The 18,528-nt window shown below is 34.5% G+C and overlaps 1 protein-coding gene across 1 annotated transcript in view; it reads left to right on the forward strand.

Moving 5' to 3' along the window:
• Nucleotides 1-18,528, forward strand: part of LOC111145096 (attractin like 1) — a 796,800-nt gene that overhangs the window by 211,417 nt on the left and 566,855 nt on the right. The window contains exon 20 of the mRNA XM_022499729.1: nucleotides 12,386-12,479. Coding sequence (XP_022355437.1) covers nucleotides 12,386-12,479 — 94 coding nt within the window. The remainder of the gene's footprint in view (nucleotides 1-12,385; nucleotides 12,480-18,528) is intronic.

Here is an 18,528-nt window from a genome sequence, read left to right on the forward strand (position 1 = left end):
CACGGTACTAGGGCTTGAATTTCTATACATTGTAAGGGTGATATAATGGTGTTATGAAGAGGTTGAATGATAGAACCAGGGACAAAGAGTTTAATTCTTTTTTTTTTTTTTTTTTTTTTAAGAGGCTTAATCCACTGAGCCAGCCACCCAGGCGCCCAAAGAGTTTAATTATGATGGAAGGATCTGGGTGGGCCCTTTGGAGTTGAGTTCAATTTATAAGTTTCACTTTTATACCATTATCATTAATTCCATGCTTTTCATTATACCTTGTTCTAAGTGTGAGACAACTAAGCTATAATGCTATTAATCACCAAAATGTTTAAAAATATTTGTATGTATTTGTTTTATTTGATTATTCATAAAAAGATGTACAATAAGAACACTGATAAAAAAAACCCACCTCTCCAAATTGTGAAATATAGGCATTTTAAAAATTGTAGACATGTATGACCAATAGTTTTTTCATCTAGGTCTTAACTCTTTTTGGTTATTTTATTACAAGATGTTTAATGGGTTGGTTGGCATTATCAATAAGATTTTTTTCTTTTACACTGCATTCATAATTGGTTTTAACATAGTCTAATTTTGTTACGTCTTTTAGTTCATTTTGTTCTTTTTCTAGGATTTTGAATACTATACTCATCTGATTTTTTTCTTTCTACATACTTTTTAAAATTTTATTTTAGGTTTTTACTTTTAATAGTGATAAAGAAACTTACTCTTTTCTAGTTTGGGGAAAATTCTTTCAACACAGTGACAGTTCTATTTTTACCTTGTTTTCTATAAGCAAAACTTATTTATTTTTAAATTTTTTTGGTATATTGTAGATATACCCATAGCAGGCTTTTACAGAAGTATTTAATAATTTTTTTTAAAGTTTTTTTTTATTTATTTCACAGAGAGAAACACAGCAAGAGAGGGAACACAAGCAGGGGGAGTGTGAGAGGGAGAAGCAGGCTTTCTGCTGAGCAGGGAGCTAATATGGGGCTTGATCCCAGGACCCTAGATCAGGACCTGAGCCAAAGGCAGACGCCCAACAACAGAGCCTCCCAGGAGCCCCTGTTTAATACTTTAATAAATACATTGGGCTATGGCACAACTCTCCTCAGAGACAAGAGGGTAGTAAAAGGAATATGAATGAACTCTTCTTTTTCTCTACTAGGATGGGAAATTTTTTTCACTTTAAACCTTTCTCACGTATCAGAGGTGTTTATAGAAGCTGAAAGTTTATAATCAAATGACCTTGAGTATTCCTTGAAATAAGCATAAGTAATTTAAATCTCTCAACCTGGGAGCATTGACCTGAATGATTTAAACGTGCCAATGGATGAAAATTACTTGACATGGAAATCTTTTTTCTATTAATTATTTTGACACAACAAAGTTAAAAAGTTTGTATTTTCTTAATATACATGATTTTCCTGTGTGGCAAAGAATGGCCAACCTGAGACTTTAAATATCCCAAAAAGAGCCCATTAGATGAATAATTATATAATTATACGTAGATATTTAGCATATGGTATGGGCATGAAGTTATACTTTGATTAAAGACTTGCTTCAGAATAACATTTTTCAAAAACATTTAAATACATTAAGAAAACCAAAAAAGCCTTTTTTAATAAATTTTTTAAAAGATTTTATTTATTTATTTGACAGACAGAGTTCACAAGTAGGCAGAGAGGCAGGCAGAGAGAGAGAAGGGGGAAGCAGTCTCCCTCTAAGCAGAGAGTCCGATGTGGGGGCTCGATCTCAGGACCCTGAGATCATGACCTGAGCCGAAGGCAGAGGCTTTAACCCACTGAGCCACCCAAGCGCCCCCCAAAAAGGCTTTTTAAATCATGCAGAGCTGCCTGTTTAAACCTAATGATTAAAAAAATAAAAAATTTAAAAAATCTTTATTTTATAGCTTTTATGATATTTGTAGCTAATTTGTCTTCTCTCTGTACTAATTATTTTGAAGCGTTTTGTTTTTCTGAGGGATGTGTTCCTCTAACTTCAAATACTTAGAGCCCTAAGCTTTCTTCATTTATTTCATCTTTCTGAGCTCTCTTTATCTCTTTTATTCTCATAAAAGGAATCAAAAGGACAAGAAGAACTGAGATTATGCAAAGTATTTGGACCTGACATTAAGTCAGGTAATTTCAGAATGACCTTGATTGTGGTTAGTAGAAGGTGCAGTTTTTACTACTTTCTTGTGTTAGATGCCTTTTCAGAGAGGTATCTGTGGGCTGAGCCTCATGAAACTGCTAAAGATACCCTTGGTAAACTTTTGAGCGTTGGGGAACTTTGCTTGGCTTGCTTCCGCATCTTTATTATACCTACCCCTTTTCAAGATCTTTTCAAGATCTTGAAGATCAAGATCACAAGAGAGATCTTTTCAAGATCTCTCTCCCTGTTTTTTATTTGCACAAACTTCTACTTTCCGTCCATCCTAACTTTAAACCTTCATTTCAACTTTTGGCATTTGGTTAGTGCTATTGGCAGTTGGTTAGTTCCTAGGCCTGATGCTGCAAATTATTTCCACCTCTGATTTGCATATTTTTGACAATGAAGTGTGTGACTTGCATGCTTTCTTTTCATTAATAAGTTCACTAATATATCTCATGGAATTAAAAAAAATAATGGTTTTAAATCTACAAGTACAATGTTTATCTTTTTTTTTTTTTTTAAAGATTTTATTTATTTATTTGACAGAGAGAGAGAGAGATCACAAGTAGGCAGAGAGGCAGGCAGAGAGAGGAGGAACCAGGCTCACTGCTGAGCAGAGAGCCCGATGCGGGGCTCGATCCCACGACCCTGAGATCATGACCTGAGCCGAAGGCAGAAGCTTAACCCACTGAGCCACCCAGGCGCCCCCAATGTTTATCTTTTGGGGACTACATAGAAGCTATTATTTTATCTTAAGTGTTTAATATTTCTCTTTAATTTCATTTGATGTGATGCCTAGTCCCCTTATCATGTATTGCTTGAGGTTTTGTGTTATAAGGATCTGGCACTATTTGTTTAAAAAGTGAGGTAAGATGGTATAATTTAATATAACAATAAAAAAGGCTATTATACAAACCTACAAAAATTAAGCAATTCTTATTTGCTTCAAATGATAGGCCTAGGATAAAAATTAAAAAGTAAATTTAAAATGGGGCATATTTCTCATATTCTACAACATAAAACATTTATTTAGTGTATTCCAGAAAATTAGACGTTAATCAAAGAAACTCTAGGCATGTATTTGGTTTTAGTCTGGTATTTATAGATTTTTTAAAGATCAGAATTCAGCTAAGTGCCAGTTTGGATTTTTTCATTGCTTTTTCATTGCTTAGATAATGCACAAAAAGTAATTAGTGACGGTAGACAAGTTAATTATATATTAGAAATGCCAAAAAAAAAAAAAAAAAAAAAAAAAGAAATGCCTAAAGCAGGTGTAGGAAAGCATCAGCATAAATATTTTTTGGAAATAGTTCATAAACATATTAAAATTTTTCTTAATATATTATTACCAAGAAAAACCTTTTCTTTCAAAGGTCCGTTTTTATACACCATTAGGATATGAATGCAAATATTTGCTTTTCTTTTAATCACAGTTTCACCTATACCTTTCATCTTGCTTTTTCTCTATGGGTCCATCTAGTGATTTTATTAGAATAATCATCTATATTTTTAGGCTTCAAAGGGAATGTATGATTGTTTAATTGTGTATTTATTTTAATGAGCAATTTCTGCTTGCTTTTTGACTTCCTTACAAGGCCAGTATTGTTCATATTAATTGGTTCAAAAACTGAATTCAACAACTGTATTTTTTAAAAATATTCTCCTGGGCGCCTGGGTGGCTCAGTGGGTTAAGCCGCTGCCTTCAGCTCAGGTCATGATCCCAGGGTCCTGGGATCGAGTCCCGCATCGGGCTCTCTGCTCAGCAGGGAGCCTGCTTCCCTTCCTCTCTCTCTGCCTGCCTCTCTGCCTACTTGTGATCTCTGTCTGTCAAATAAATAAATAAAATCTTAAAAAAAAAAAATTCTCCTTTCACCCCCATCTTAGTTAATGATAATACCAATTAAGTGCCCATGATTCTTCTTTTCTTCTTTTGCTGTTGTGTGTTACAGGTTAGCTGAAATGGAATAGCTTCTTCTTAAATATTTGTGGAATGAATGAGTGAATACTCTCCCTACAATCTCTATACCCTCCATACAGTGTCTCTGTTTGTCATCTACCTTTTTATCTCATTTATAGAAAGAGAAATAATTAATAATGTTTTCTTGAGATATGGAATTGTTTACTTCACATATTGCTGACAACACCCCTTCTACCCATAATGGTGAAAACAAAAGCCTCGATAACATACAGGGAAAAAAAGAACACCTCAAAGTTGTTGAGCAATGTTGTTACCAGCTTACAAGTCAAAAACATAAGCATGTATTTTACTTACTTTTTTTGGTGTATAAGTGTTTAATTTTTTCAAAATTGAAAAGGCCTATTTAACTTTTTTGTTTTATTGTTTTGACATAATTTAACACAGAAAAGTTGCAGGTAGTACACAGAGTTCCTTCGTGCTTCCTCTCTCTCTTGCTGTTTCAGTTAAATATTGCAGACTTGATGGGCCTTTATCCCTTAAATACTTTAGGGATATTTTCTAAAAACTAGGAATTTTTTTAACCACATTACAGTTCCAGAAATCAGGAAATCAACCTTGGTGTGTATTATTATTAAATATAGACCTTATTTAGATTTCACTTTGTCCCTGCGTTGTTCTTTAGAGAAAAAGAAAATCCAAGGTGACTGGTTTTATTCATTTGTGTATCTCTTGAGACTTCTTGAATCTGGAACATTTCTTGAGTCTTTCTTTTTATTAAGTGACATTGACATTGTTTAGGATTGTAGCCCATTTTTTGGTGTGTGTGTATATAGCATGTGCTTTGTATGGAATATGGCTTTGTTTGTCATTTCTTCATGGTTATATTCTGATTACGTACTTTTGGCGGGAATACCACAGAAGTTATGCTAAATTCTTCTCATGAGCTATCATGAGCTACATGCTACCATCATTCCAGTAATGGTAATGTTCAGTAGGGACATTTGGATAAAGTGGTGTCTGCCAGATTTCTTTACTCTAAAGTTACTATATTATTCTTCAATGAAAAAAAATATCTTTTAGGAGATGCTTTGAGACTCTGTGAGTGTTATGTTAGTTCTTAAACTTTCACCTACTAGTTTTATGATTTTTACCAAATGGTGATTTTCTATCATTCTTTCTATACTAATTATTAGGCTTTCTTTTACAACGAAAAGCTTTCTCTTCTCTAGTTCATCTGTGTATTTTATTTATGTATTTATGTATCTGTATATTTATCTATCATCTCTTTGTATCATATTCATCCATTTTTCATATACTCTTTATCATTCTTTGAGCATTTTCTTGTATTTTTGCCACCATCTTGTACTTTTCCTGCTCTAACTGGAAGCTGGCATTTCTTAAACAGCCTTGGTTCCTTTAGTGGGCTCTTTGCTACAAAGACAATTTTATTTCTAGATCACCTCAATAGACAGAACTGGAGAATAAATAAATATCTGTGTTCACACGTGCTTACGTGTCTACCCATAGATGCATATCTATTCTTATACATCTACATAACTACACACATTGATATATAGTTGTACATCCACCTATATTTTATACTAAAATCCGTGAGTCTAGGGGCATCTGGGTGGCTCAGTCAGTTAAGTGTCCAACCTTAGGCTTTGGCGCAGGTCATGATCTCAGGGTAGTGAGATTGAGCCCCACCTTGGGCTCTGTGCTGAACTAGAATCTGCTTGGGATTCTTTCCACCTCCCCCACTTTCCCCCTCTACTCTTCTCCTTGTTTGCACTCTTTCTCTAAAATAAAATAAATAAAATATTAAAAAAAAAAACCCCATGAGTTTACACTAACACCTCATTTTCTGTCCCTTACTACAGGGTTCATTTTTATCTTTCTACTGTCCAAATTTTTAAGCTGACTTTCATTATCCACAGTATATATTTTTAAATTTCCTCAATCTTAAAATGTACAGGAAGTAGTTTTGGAACTGCTAAGCCATACCTCCATGAAAAGGAAGTCTACTAATTAGAATTTAGCATTTATACATTTATTTTTGTCTTCAGTATGAGGACATATAGTCTGTAACTGTTTAAAAAGTACTTGTGTTCACTCTTTTTCCCTCCTTCAGTGTGGTTGTTAGTCATTTCAGTTGGGGCCATTCATTTATTTCTGTGTTTAGTCAGCTTTAGGGCCACCTGTGCCCCACCGGTGTTGTTGATGTAATTTTTTTTTTTTTTTTTTGAGTACGTGAAATATTAACATGGTCCTCAAAGTCACGAATGTACAAAAAGCCAGTTTCCTCCTTGCCCTTCCCCTCATCTTTTCATGACATTCTCACTCATGCCCTGTAAGTAACCTATCTCAAACCCATCTGGTTTCTCCTCCCTATGTTATTTTTAAAATTAAATATGTAGAAACATGCATATTTTCTTAGTTTTTTTACACAAAGCATAACTTTTGTCATTTAATAATGTAACTTGGAAATCGTTCCACATTACAGAGATCTTCCCAAGAATGTAACTTGGAAATCGTTCCACATTACAGAGATCTTCCTCAGTGTTTTTATAACTACCTAGTACTACATTATGAAGTTATACTACAACTATGAATATTTAGGTGAATTCCAGTAATTTCAAATATCAGTAATAGTCTAGTAGAAACTTTTGTGTGCATGTTTATTTCTGTACTCTAAGAAGTGTATCTTCAGGATAAATTCCTAGAAGGGAGCATGTGAGGTTAAGAGATAAACACATACATTGTATGCAAGTCATGGTTCTACCAGTCTGTACTCCCACTAGTAGTTTATGAGAGTATCTGTTTCCATATAGCTTTGTGAACAGAAGATATTTTTATACTTTTTAACTTTTGTCTGATAGATGAAATTTTAATTTTTAGTTCTCTTATCATGTGTGAAATTAATATTATCTTCATACATTTAAGGACCATTTTTATATTTATGTGAATTGTCTGTATTTTTTGCTCAATTTTCTATTGAGATATTTTTATCTTCTTAATTTGGTGAGAGTTCTTTACTTATTAGGACCATTATCTAACTGTTGAACAGTTTTCTCCAAATATGTATCTGTCCTTTGACATTGTTTATGGTGGTTTTTTGTTTGTTTGTTTGTTTTGGCTGTGAAGTCTTTATATTTTAATCTCATCAAAATAATCACTCTTGAGTTAGAATACTTTTTCTTATATCCAGCTTATCCAAGTTACCTATGCATTCTGTTACTTGTGTCCTTTTGCTTTTTTACATTTAGATCACTAATGGTTTTTGAGTTTAATTTTGTGTATAGTGTGAGGTATAGATCTAAATTTACCTTTTCCATCAGTTGTCCAATTGACATTTGTTTTAAAAAATTCATTTTGATCCATGATTTAATATACAAGCTTTTTATATTCTAAAGTTGCAAATGTATTATGGATTTTTTATTCTACTCTGCTGATCTGTTTGTCTCTTGATACACCAGTATTACAATGTTTTTATTATAGAGAGCTTATAAATGCTTTAATGTCTAGTAGGCTGGTTCTTTGTTTTTTAAGCTTTTCTTTTTTTAGTGTTTTCCTGGCTTTTCTTGCCTGTTTATTTTTTTATATGATGACCATTATCAATTTATCTATTCCCATAAAAAACTTTTTTTTTTTCATTTCTTTGAAGCTGTTCCTCTGTCAAATGGGTATAATATGTGAGGCAAAAGATTAAAGAAGTAATGTGTATGAAAATACATCAGAAATAGTACAGTCATATATAGATACAAAATATTGTTATTATGTTACAAAATATAAAACATATTTTGTTACATAATATCAACATTTTTTCAGATTCTTTGATTCATCATCTAATATCTATTCAAGGTAATTTTATAAAGTAATCTCATTGAAAACAATGCAGATTCAAAATAGACAGTAAAGATTCAGTCGCTTGGAATTTAAGAATTTGAACTTGAGGCAAGTAATAATATTTGTGAATAGCTTTTAATAATGTGTCATTCTTAAAAGTCTCATTTATAGCCTGGGATATTGGTATTTTGTTGTTTTTTTAGATGAATGAGAAACAGATTAAATAAAGTATAAGAAGTCAATTTTAAAGGATTTAAATACTTTAATGGTAGTCATTAGCAGCAGTCAAGAAATCTAGCCAATTAGAGTAAGAAAATAAAATATGACTAAAGGTTTATTCTTTTATCAAAGATATTGAAGCAAGATTAAAGTTACTCTTTTATAAAAGTAAACACAGGTTATTAAGAATTCAGTTTTTAGAAGTTGAGTTAAAATTTAGTTTGGTGACATTTTTAATATTTTAATATTTTAAATATTTAATGTTTTTGCTTAACTTTCTTCTATTAGGAAAAAAAAACTAATTGTTTTAAATATGATTTCAGTTTTTAAAATTAAACCAGAATGGAATGCTGACAAATTATGTGATTGCAGGCTTGGTGATTATAGATCAGGGACTGGCATGCTTTTTTTCTTCTAAAGGGTTAAATAGTAAATTTTGTTTTTTGTGGGCTACTTATGGTTGCTGCTGTTGCTGTCTCTGCCTCTTCTGCCTCCTTCTCCTTCTCTCCTTTATCTCCACCTTCACCTCCTTCTCTTTCTTCACAATTCTTTAAATGTAAAAACCATTCTTAGCTTATGGACTGTACAATAACAGGAATTGGGCCAGATTTGGCCCCAGGGATATAGTTAGAATAGATGGTTAGAGTTTCTTCTCTCCATTTTTGAATATGTTGGACAGCTTTGGAATATAAAATATAAATTTTAAAGCCCTGTTGGCACTTTATGACTTTCTAACCTATCACTGAAATCCTTGAAACAGTGCCATTTGCTTGAAGGTTCCAGTTACTTAAGTTCTGGATTCTTATTTGTCACTTTTTTTTTTTTTTTTTTTTTTAAGATTTATTTATTTATTTGCGAGAGAGAGCACACAAGCAGAGGGAGGCCTGGAGGGGCAGAGGGAGAAGAAGAGAGAATCCTCAAGCAGGCTCCCTGGTGAGCACAGAGTCTGTTGAGGGGTTCTATCCCAGAACCCTGAGATCATGACCTGAGTTGAAATCAAGAGTTGGATGCTCAACTGACTGGGCTATCTAGGCGTTCCTTCTTTGCCATCTTAATTACAGTTCTAAAGCGGTGCCTTATACCCCCATCCCATTCAGTAAATACTGGATCTAGGGCTGACTAACTGAGTTTTACTACTTACTCTTTATTTAGGCAAGTACAGGTGTCAAATATCCTGACTAAAAGTAATCTCTGTAAGTCCGATTGATGGCCCATTTTTAATTTTGAGAACTATCAGTTTTTCAGTAGGAAAAAAAAATCATACTCTCTCAACAACAGGGACATGGCAATAGTTCTAATTCTGGCACTTTTTTTAAAAAGATTTTATTTATTTATTTGACAGACAGAGGTCACAGGTAGGCAGAGAGAGAGAGAGAGGAGGAAACAGGCTCCCTGCTGAGCAGAGAGCCTGGCCCAGGACCCTGGGATCATGATCGAGCTGAAGGCAGAGGCTTTAACCCACTGAGCCACAGGCGCCCCTAATTCTAGCATTTTTAATGAGAAAATTCAGATTGCTAAGATAATATTGGTATTAGCATTTCATGTTTATTTATATAAAAAGCAGCTATATTCTGTTTCCCCTCTTTCATAAACCATACATCTGTGAAAATTTGGGCTTAGAGTTGTAAGTAAAAATGTAAGTTTGAATAGAAATTTAGATCAGCTATTTGAACATTTGCCTTTGTCAGAATTCTTACTCCCTTGATATATAATGTATAGCAGATCTAGTAAATATAAAGTATAATACGCTAGATATATACAGTGCATATTAAACGGACACGATTTCCTAATTTCCAGAAATTATTGTTATAGGTATTCAACAGATAATAAGGATCTAGCAATGGAAGGGACTTTGACACATAAGCTGACTTAGAAACAAGTCCTGCCAATGCTGACTACCATTTTGGTTTCATGTTTCTATATATTCTTCATGTACAACTTGTTAGAATAACCCTTAGAGCATCTTTATTTTTTCTATCCTTATTGTTCAGTCTTGGTTATAAGTTAATATTGCAACTTTATACTGTAGGGGAACAGAAATAACACGTGACCACAAAATGTCCCTTCAGTGTATGTCTAGGCTATAAAATCATCATCATATAAAATTTGCCAAACAAGAGGCCACTGTATGATGATTTCATACGTGCTTATTCAGCATAAAAAGATAGCCTCAGATGCTGACAACAGAGTAATTTCAACACTCTCATGAAGTGTAAATTTTAAACAATTGAATTTGAAATACATTTGTGCCATTTTAACCTGACGTACAAAACCGCAAGGGAATTCTCTCAAAATTGGCTTACATTAAAAGCATTTTAACACAATTTTTTTTGGTCTCAGGAATTATTAAAGCTACTATACAATGGCAATTCTTCAAAGGAACTCTGCAAACATAACTCTTATTTAGTTCTGCCATAAAGGGTAAATAAAATGTTTATCTAAGTTTTAAAATATTAATATGCATCATTATTTTTAGTGAATTTCTGACTATAAGACAATATTAGTATGAGCCTCTGCAAGTTAATATTAAGATATCATGGTATATTCATTTACTATTTATGAAATTACATGTTATCAATATATCTTAGAGTCCCGTAAATTCATTTCTGTAATTCTCGCACTGTGTGTTTCCATAGTTAATTCTATAAACTTAAAGGAAAATTATGCTGATTTATTTAAATATTCTTTAGGTAACTTTTATGTAGAAATTTCTTTTAGCCAGAAAACCACGTTCTTAAGAATCTATCTAGTACCAAAACTTACTTTATATGTGTGTGTATTTACTTTATATTAATCGTCTATATTTTTCAAAGCAAATAATCATAAACAATTAGCAAGATGCTTAGTTTCTAGAGTATTTTTTAAAAAATTTATCTATTTATTTGACAGAGAGAGATCACAAGGAGGCAGAGAGGCAGGCAGAGGGAGAGGGACAAGCAGACTTCCTGTTGAGCAGGGAGCCCAATGCGGGGCTCGATTCCAGGACCTTGAGATCATGACCTGAACTGAAGGCAGAAGCTTAACCCATTGAGCCACTCAGGTGCCCCTGTTCTAGAGTGTTTTATATTTTGATCAAAACTCACTTATTTTTACATGTGTATGTGAACCAAGAAAAAACCACATTGTTTCATTTATATCAGAGAGTGGTTTAACTAGCTGGAGGTGTGCAGGACACGGTAGTTCTCATTGAAGTTTTTGAAAGAGCTAGTAGCATGGTTGGCCTGGTCTCTTTAGGCTGTCTCAGGATTGGCAAATGCATTGTAGCCTAGAAATAACTGATGGTAGATCAGATACGTGACTGTATTGTGTCATTCACATATGACCGTGAATGACACAATACAGTGTCAGTGTGTGACACCGACATATGTCAGTGACATATGCTGTCCCACCGAGTACAGTGGTTATCACAATATAAGAGAGATTGTGCAGATATGAGAGAGATTGTGCATGCTGAAATAGAACTTACCAGTTGTTTGGATGGTGGACACAATAAGTATGGAGTTTGTGTCTCAAATAATTGGAATGCTACTCTTTAACAAGGAATGCAAAATAATAAAATGAAATGAGTCCCCTGTTATGTTTCAGTTAATATTGTATAATATTAAAACTGAGAGTGATCTCAGAAGCAAAATAAGATTATTTGGGGCAATAAAGAGGCATGCTTTATTTACATGATATATAGCTATATTTTTATTATTTTTGGCAACGTCATAGTAGTAGAAGTAATAGCTTTATTTATTAAGCGCTCGATATGTGTTAGGTATTTAAAAATACGCGATCTCATTTAATCTTCACATCAGTATTAAGAGCGAAACATCATCATCATCATCATCATCATCATCATCATTATTATTATCTTTTGCAGATGAATAAACTAAGGCAGAGAAGTTAAATAAATTGCCCAAGGTAGATGGTGATTATAGATGTACATTTTGAATCTAAGCCTTTGATTCCAAAATTCTTAAGCTCTTTGAAATTCATTTGCTTAACTAGAAATGGAGAGGAGCCCAAAGAAGAATGCAATAATACTTGGATCCATACTTAACTTCAGGATACCCCAAAGTCTTTAAAGAGTTTCACAAAATTTTTCAATAAGTGAATTTACTTCCCTTTAATAAAAAAATAACTTATGAGGTAACTCTAGTTTTTGGATGGCCAGGGGAAAAGACATGGTATAAAAATAAAGCCCCAAATGAAATGTGATGCATGTTTGTGATGGAGAATATTCAGTGTCATTTTCGTTTTGACTTACAGCTTGTACATGCAGTGGCCATGCAAATATTTGTCACATGCACACAGGAAAATGTTTCTGCACAACGAAAGGAATCAAAGGTGATCAATGCCAACTGTAAGTAAAAATGACTTTTTAGAACTTTTGTAGATTGAACTTTTGCTATAAACTAATTGTTACAGGCTTTCCTTTTTTAAGGTTAGTGTTGTGCTAGTTAAGCAACCCATATTATTGTAAACTAGGTTTACTTGCATTTTATCAATTCTCATAAAAAACGTAAGCCTTTTAAAAATGGTAGTTTTGTGGGGGCTTTAAAAGAACCCATAGAATATCTTTGTCTTTGGTATCTCTCTAAAAAAAGAAACATTCTTAATTTTTTTGAAAAATGCATACATTAAATTTTCATTTTATTTTTATGATTTTCCTCCATAGCCTGTTAAATAAAAAATCATATTTCTCGCCTTTCTTTTGAATCTGTCATTATTAATTATAATTGTAGTTATTTAAGCTTTTTAAGTGGTTCCTTATACTTCTTTTTCACTCTTTCACTAGACACGAACCCACTCTTTTTACTCGCTTTCAATATTTGTTTAAAATATTTTATTTATTTATTTGATACACACATAGAGATAGTGAGAGGAGAGTACAAGCAAGGGGAGTGGCAGGCAGGCAGAGGGAGAGGGAGAATCAGGCTTCTCGCTGAGCAGGGAGCCCGATGTGGGGCTTGATCTCGACCCTAAGGCAGATGCTTAATGACTGAGCCACCCAGGCGCCCTGCTTTCAGTAGTTTTATGAATGATTTTTGTCTTCTTATAATTTAATTGTTATTCTCAAGATTTATTCTCCCCCTCAAGAAAATAACCCTAAAAAGCAGTTGTTTCGTGGTATCTAAACATTCTTTTTTTCTAATTTATATATGACATATAATATTAAAATAGTTTTTGTTTCGGAGTTGTATATATGCACCTATATTAGGTATAAATGTACTGTATTTGACACAAATCATCAACTCTATAATAACTATAAAATTATGAAAAAATAAGAAAGGGTGAATACCCAACTTTTGTATCAACACGAATGGAACTGGAGGAGATTATGCTGAGTGAAATAAGTCAAGCAGAGAAGTCAATTATCATATAGTTTCACTTATTTGTGCAACATAAGGAATAGCATGGAGGACATTAGGAAAAGGAAGGGAAAAAATGAAGAGGGGGGGAATTAAAAGGGGAGAAGAACCATGAGAGGCTATGGACTCCGGGAAACAAACTGAGGGTTTTGGGGGTTATGAGTGAGCCTGCTGATGCGTATTAGGGAGAGTACGTATCGCATGGAGCACTGGGTGTTATACACAAACATTGAATCATGGAACACTACATCAAAAACTAATGGTGTACTGTAGGGTGGCAAATAAATACATAAATAAACAAGTAAAATAGTAGGTATTTCCCTTAATTTTTATCTGGACCATATATGTATTATGAAGCATTAGGCACATTAGCACTTTCCACATGCATTTGTAAAGTATTTTATTCATTTATATTTTTTCACTTTAATTTCAAAATAAAGAACATTTTCCATGGGAAAAAAATAAAACTTTTATGTCCAAAGAAGTCTGTTAACCAGGGAAAATGATCATTTTGTTTCTTCTTGTTTAAAACAAAAATATTATTTGCTGTAGAATTATTTTAAGCATTTCAAGTTAGAAGAACATATCTTTGGCTAGCCACTAAGGTGTCATAGGTTTTCAAGTTCAGAGAAGGTGAACAGACCAGTTTTTATTTCTTCTCCATAGTCTCTAAACTTAAAAAAAGGAAGTGAAAGCATAAGATCTTAGGGAAATTCCTATTAAGGAAGGCTGTTTTGGTCTCAATACCAAAGGATTTAAATCAGAGTTCTGTGTTTTAAGACAGAAGATACTTCTAATATTTCACTGAATACAAAATTTGTAAGTAGGGCCACCTTCTTGGGTGTGTGTCTAGAAGGGCATCGTGCTTGGTTTAATGTACTGCTATCACCATCTTCAAATTCTTAATAAATTTTTAGCAAGAGCCTTACATTTTTATTTTGTACTTCTTCTAGCCTCCCTCTGCCACAAATTATGTATCAGGTCCTGGACATAGAGAAGAAATATTTTATTTTTGTTCTAAGATTCCATTATTCCATCAATTAAAACTGCCATCTTTAATTTGTACTATATTTTTACTTAAATGATATAACCATCTATAATAATTTGTGATGTGGTATTTTAGTAAGATGCTTTTGTTTCCAGATTAGTGAGAGCAGTATTTTAATTCATTGAAATCATGGGATTATCACTTTAGAAATACAAAGTAACAGGATTTGGCATATGTATGAAATAGTAGAAAAATAAATTACATAGTTCTGAATGATGAAAGTACAATTTGCCCTAGTTCTTATTTATAATTTTTGTAAGCAAGGGAAAAATTGGAATACTAATTTGTACAGTACTTTGTAGATAGCCTTTCCAGATAGAATTATATTCATTATTTTTTCTTTATTTATTTGGCTTTTGAGTGCAGGGCACTGAAAATAGGATCATCATTCTTAAAGCAACTATTTTCTACAGTGTGCTTATACTAAAAAAAAACCACTCTTATTAGGAAGCAAAGCCAGTCATTCAAATCGCCAAATAATTATTAAGTTAGTGCTTATACTATTAATGAAGATGAATATCACATAGTTTTTGCTGAAAGTATCTTTCAGGCTAACAGTGGAGACGCCAAAATGTAATATACTAATTTGCTGTTTCAGTGATTTGAAATGCTTGGGAACCTTTCCCTTTTCACAGGACAATTTTTGTTTGGCTTTAAATTTATAGTTGGACATCGCATCTTGTGTATTTATACCTCCTCAAACTAAAATTTTATAACCTCTTCAAACTAAAATGCATTCTCTTCCTATGTTAATGTGTTCCTTGTATTATCTGTGCACTCGCCTGTAACCTTTGCTAGAATGAAATTCTCTGGGGACCGTGTCATCTCTACTACAGTGTTAAGTGTTCAGTATGTTTATACTGGAATGGAATGAAGAACATTTTGCTGGAGTACTGAAAAGGTGGGATTAATTTACCTTGGAGGGATCAGGAAAGTTTGAGAAGAGGATACTTGAGCTGGAACTTGAAGGAGGAGGTGAAATACTCTGGGTGGAGAATATAGTAAACAGAAGGAGAAACTTTATCAGTAAAAAAAGGGAGTGAAAATGAAGAAGGTTACAGCATTTCAAGCTTTTGCTCAAGGACACAGACAGCTGGCAAGAGCATTGCTCTGACCCCTACAATGAAAGAAACAAGAGCTGGGAAAACTGCAAATCCATGACTTTTCTGGAAATCACTGCAGAATTGAGACTACAGGGTAAACAAATAGCCAAAAATCTGAAGGGAAACAAGAGCTTTCCGGGAGACATGAGACAGGAACACTGGCTTACCTTCAGCGAGACGAGCTGGAAATGTAGAAGACTTGAGCTGAGGTAGTTGATAGACTGCTGCTCTAGTTTGGACAGGCAGTAGAGTGCAGAGCTCTTGGGGTGGGGGGAGTCACAGGGATTGGGGTCCCCCAAGGGCTCTTTCTAGAGTTTTTTCCCCATGCACCCCACCCGTTGCTCAAGGAAGAAAATGGAGAACATTTTAAGAATGCATTTCCTGTGATGTAAGCTGGGGGAAGGGGAATAGCAGAAGCAGACACTGTGAACAGGGCTTCAGTAATGGGGCCAAAATGTTCATTCAAAGGGGCACTGCATTATTTGCGTTGCCAGGGTTCTGGCTCTGACCTAAACCACAGCTGGAACTCAGAAGTGGTCACTTAAAACATTATTTAATGGAGATATGAACTGTAAGATAAATGTGTAATGAGCAAGGTGATAATTCTCTACGACACTTGTTTACTTTTGAGGAGTAACATGCTGACTTCAAAGAAAACACAACGTATTATTTTTGTAACATGTTATCAGTTTTACAGTGTGAAGGTCATGCATATTTGCATTCTGTAAAATGCAATGTCTCTCACTCACTCAAATTCCTTTTCAGTGTAATAGTGTAAAGAAGGTCAGTAGTTAATTTTTTTTTTCTTCAGCCTTATAACAACCGTTGTGATAGAAACTGGTGTTCTTCAGTGGGAGATAATTTATTTTAATAAAATAAAAATGGTAAAAGAAGTTTTGATAAAATGTTGTGGCAGATACTTATGATGTATCTTGCTAATAACTCCCTTGGCTGTCATACTTTCACCAAAGCTGTAGGGACAGTTTCCTGTCCTTTCCAGTGTTCCACATAAAGTAGGAGAATCTTTGTTCCTCTTTCAGTTCCAGAGATACTTATTTCTGCCCAGTGCAACCAGGAAATATAAGATAGTTTATGCCAAAATGGGTCATCCTCCACCAGTGAAGGGTGAGAGTTTATCCTACATTTCCCATTGTGTCACGTGCTTCCTGAGATGACTGCCCTTGGCAAGCACCCCCATCCTACCTTGGCATCTGCTACTAAGGTAATTCCAGCTAAGGCAGTTGCTCCCGAAAGTGGCTCTTGGTAACAGACCTTCATCAGGGGATCTTATGGTTAGAAGACTTACCAGGGGCAGTAAGCACTATGTAATGCTAACGGTAAGTGTGATAGTGGTTATCCTGGTGTGCTATAGGATAATTATTGAGAATATAACTGTGTTTGATAGACTGAAATATAGGCTGGAGGAGAAGTGCTGGTTTGTGCAGCAACCTTAGCACTTCAAAGTCTTGGCAGGGGGGATCATAACTATGACCGTGGACTTAACTGCCATAAAGCCTTAAAGAAAGAGACTTCCATCAACTCAGGGCATCCTGTGAATATCACATGGTCTTCATGACAGCATTTGATGAACTTTACCTTCGACAGCTAGAGAGCAGAGTATGTTGAATTCATGCCTGGGATTTAATCACTAGTTCGGCTGGCTGCAAATGAAACCGAAAGATGAGCCGTGACAGGTCACCCATGCTAGAGTCACTGCCTGGTGAGAACGAGTGGGAGTTTGAGGCATACAGTGGGGACACTTCTAAGTATGACCTTAGAGTCTTGAATCCTAGATTCATTCCCTGGAAAACTCCTGGGTAGAAGTAGTAATCTTCTGTCGTTTGATAGAGTAAGGTCACTTCCCTTTCCCTGGCAACAATGCAAAGATTTCACCTGATGTTTATGTTTCATAAGAAGATGTTTGTCTTCCTCCAGAGTGCACCCTGCCTCCATTTATTGTCTCCAGATCAGTAACAAGTGTAGGTCTCAGTGTAACATGATTGGGAAGACACAGTCTCTGCTGTAGATAGGTAAGAGATAGCTTGTCACTGAAAAAGTTGCAGGGCCTGAGCAATATGCAGAGGCAGGAACCAGCAGTGGATATATGAGCGTTACCTTGAGGGTTTGGGATCAGGGAGTGTGAAATCTAAGGCTGGAGAAGGAAGAATTTATTGATGATATCTTGTCACTCTCCTATGATCCAGGATTTCATGTCTTAGTGATACACCTATAGTTGCTGATGGTTTTTTAAAATGTAAGAGTATGATGATTGCCTGTAGTATATAGGTGGGGAGGTGCTGGAACTGTCGAGGAAATTTAGAGCATTGGAGTCAGAAAACTCAGGAAGCTGGATATGTTGGAATACATGTATTACATAATATCCGATAGACTATTAATTGATTCTGTTTTCTTGGAGGTTTTCCAGAGCACTTTCTTCATTAAGACAATAAAGAGTACAGTTGTAAGAGGAACTCTGGAGTCTTTGAAACTCAGTGGTGGCTGTTGTCTGTAGGTCATGGTAGACAAGAGAAAATATTACCTGTCAGTTGGGTTCCCTAGTGTCAGAGTGGTTATGTTAGGATTCCAGAATTTTAAAGGATGGGTGGGTGTACCTAACTCTTAATTACCTTAACAGTTAGCAAGACCAGATGGCTAACAGGATGTGTTAGTTGGCAAGAATTTGTGGTAATGCCCAAGTGAGTTCTGAGGGATGAACTAATTTGGCAGCCAAGTAGATTATTGTTTGACTTAAATTACCAGAAAAAAAAAAATTGTGAACCAGTAAGCAGAAGGTTGATGTCAGCTGTCCCAGTGGAAAATTGTGAATCTTCACTCTTAGGATTCCAATCTGAAACTCTGGTTCCCAGCACCCATCAAATAAAGTAAAAG

This window comes from Enhydra lutris, unplaced genomic scaffold, assembly GCF_002288905.1.
Source record: "Enhydra lutris kenyoni isolate GAN:26980312 unplaced genomic scaffold, ASM228890v2 scaffoldscaffold12, whole genome shotgun sequence".
Taxonomy (NCBI): domain Eukaryota; kingdom Metazoa; phylum Chordata; class Mammalia; order Carnivora; family Mustelidae; genus Enhydra; species Enhydra lutris.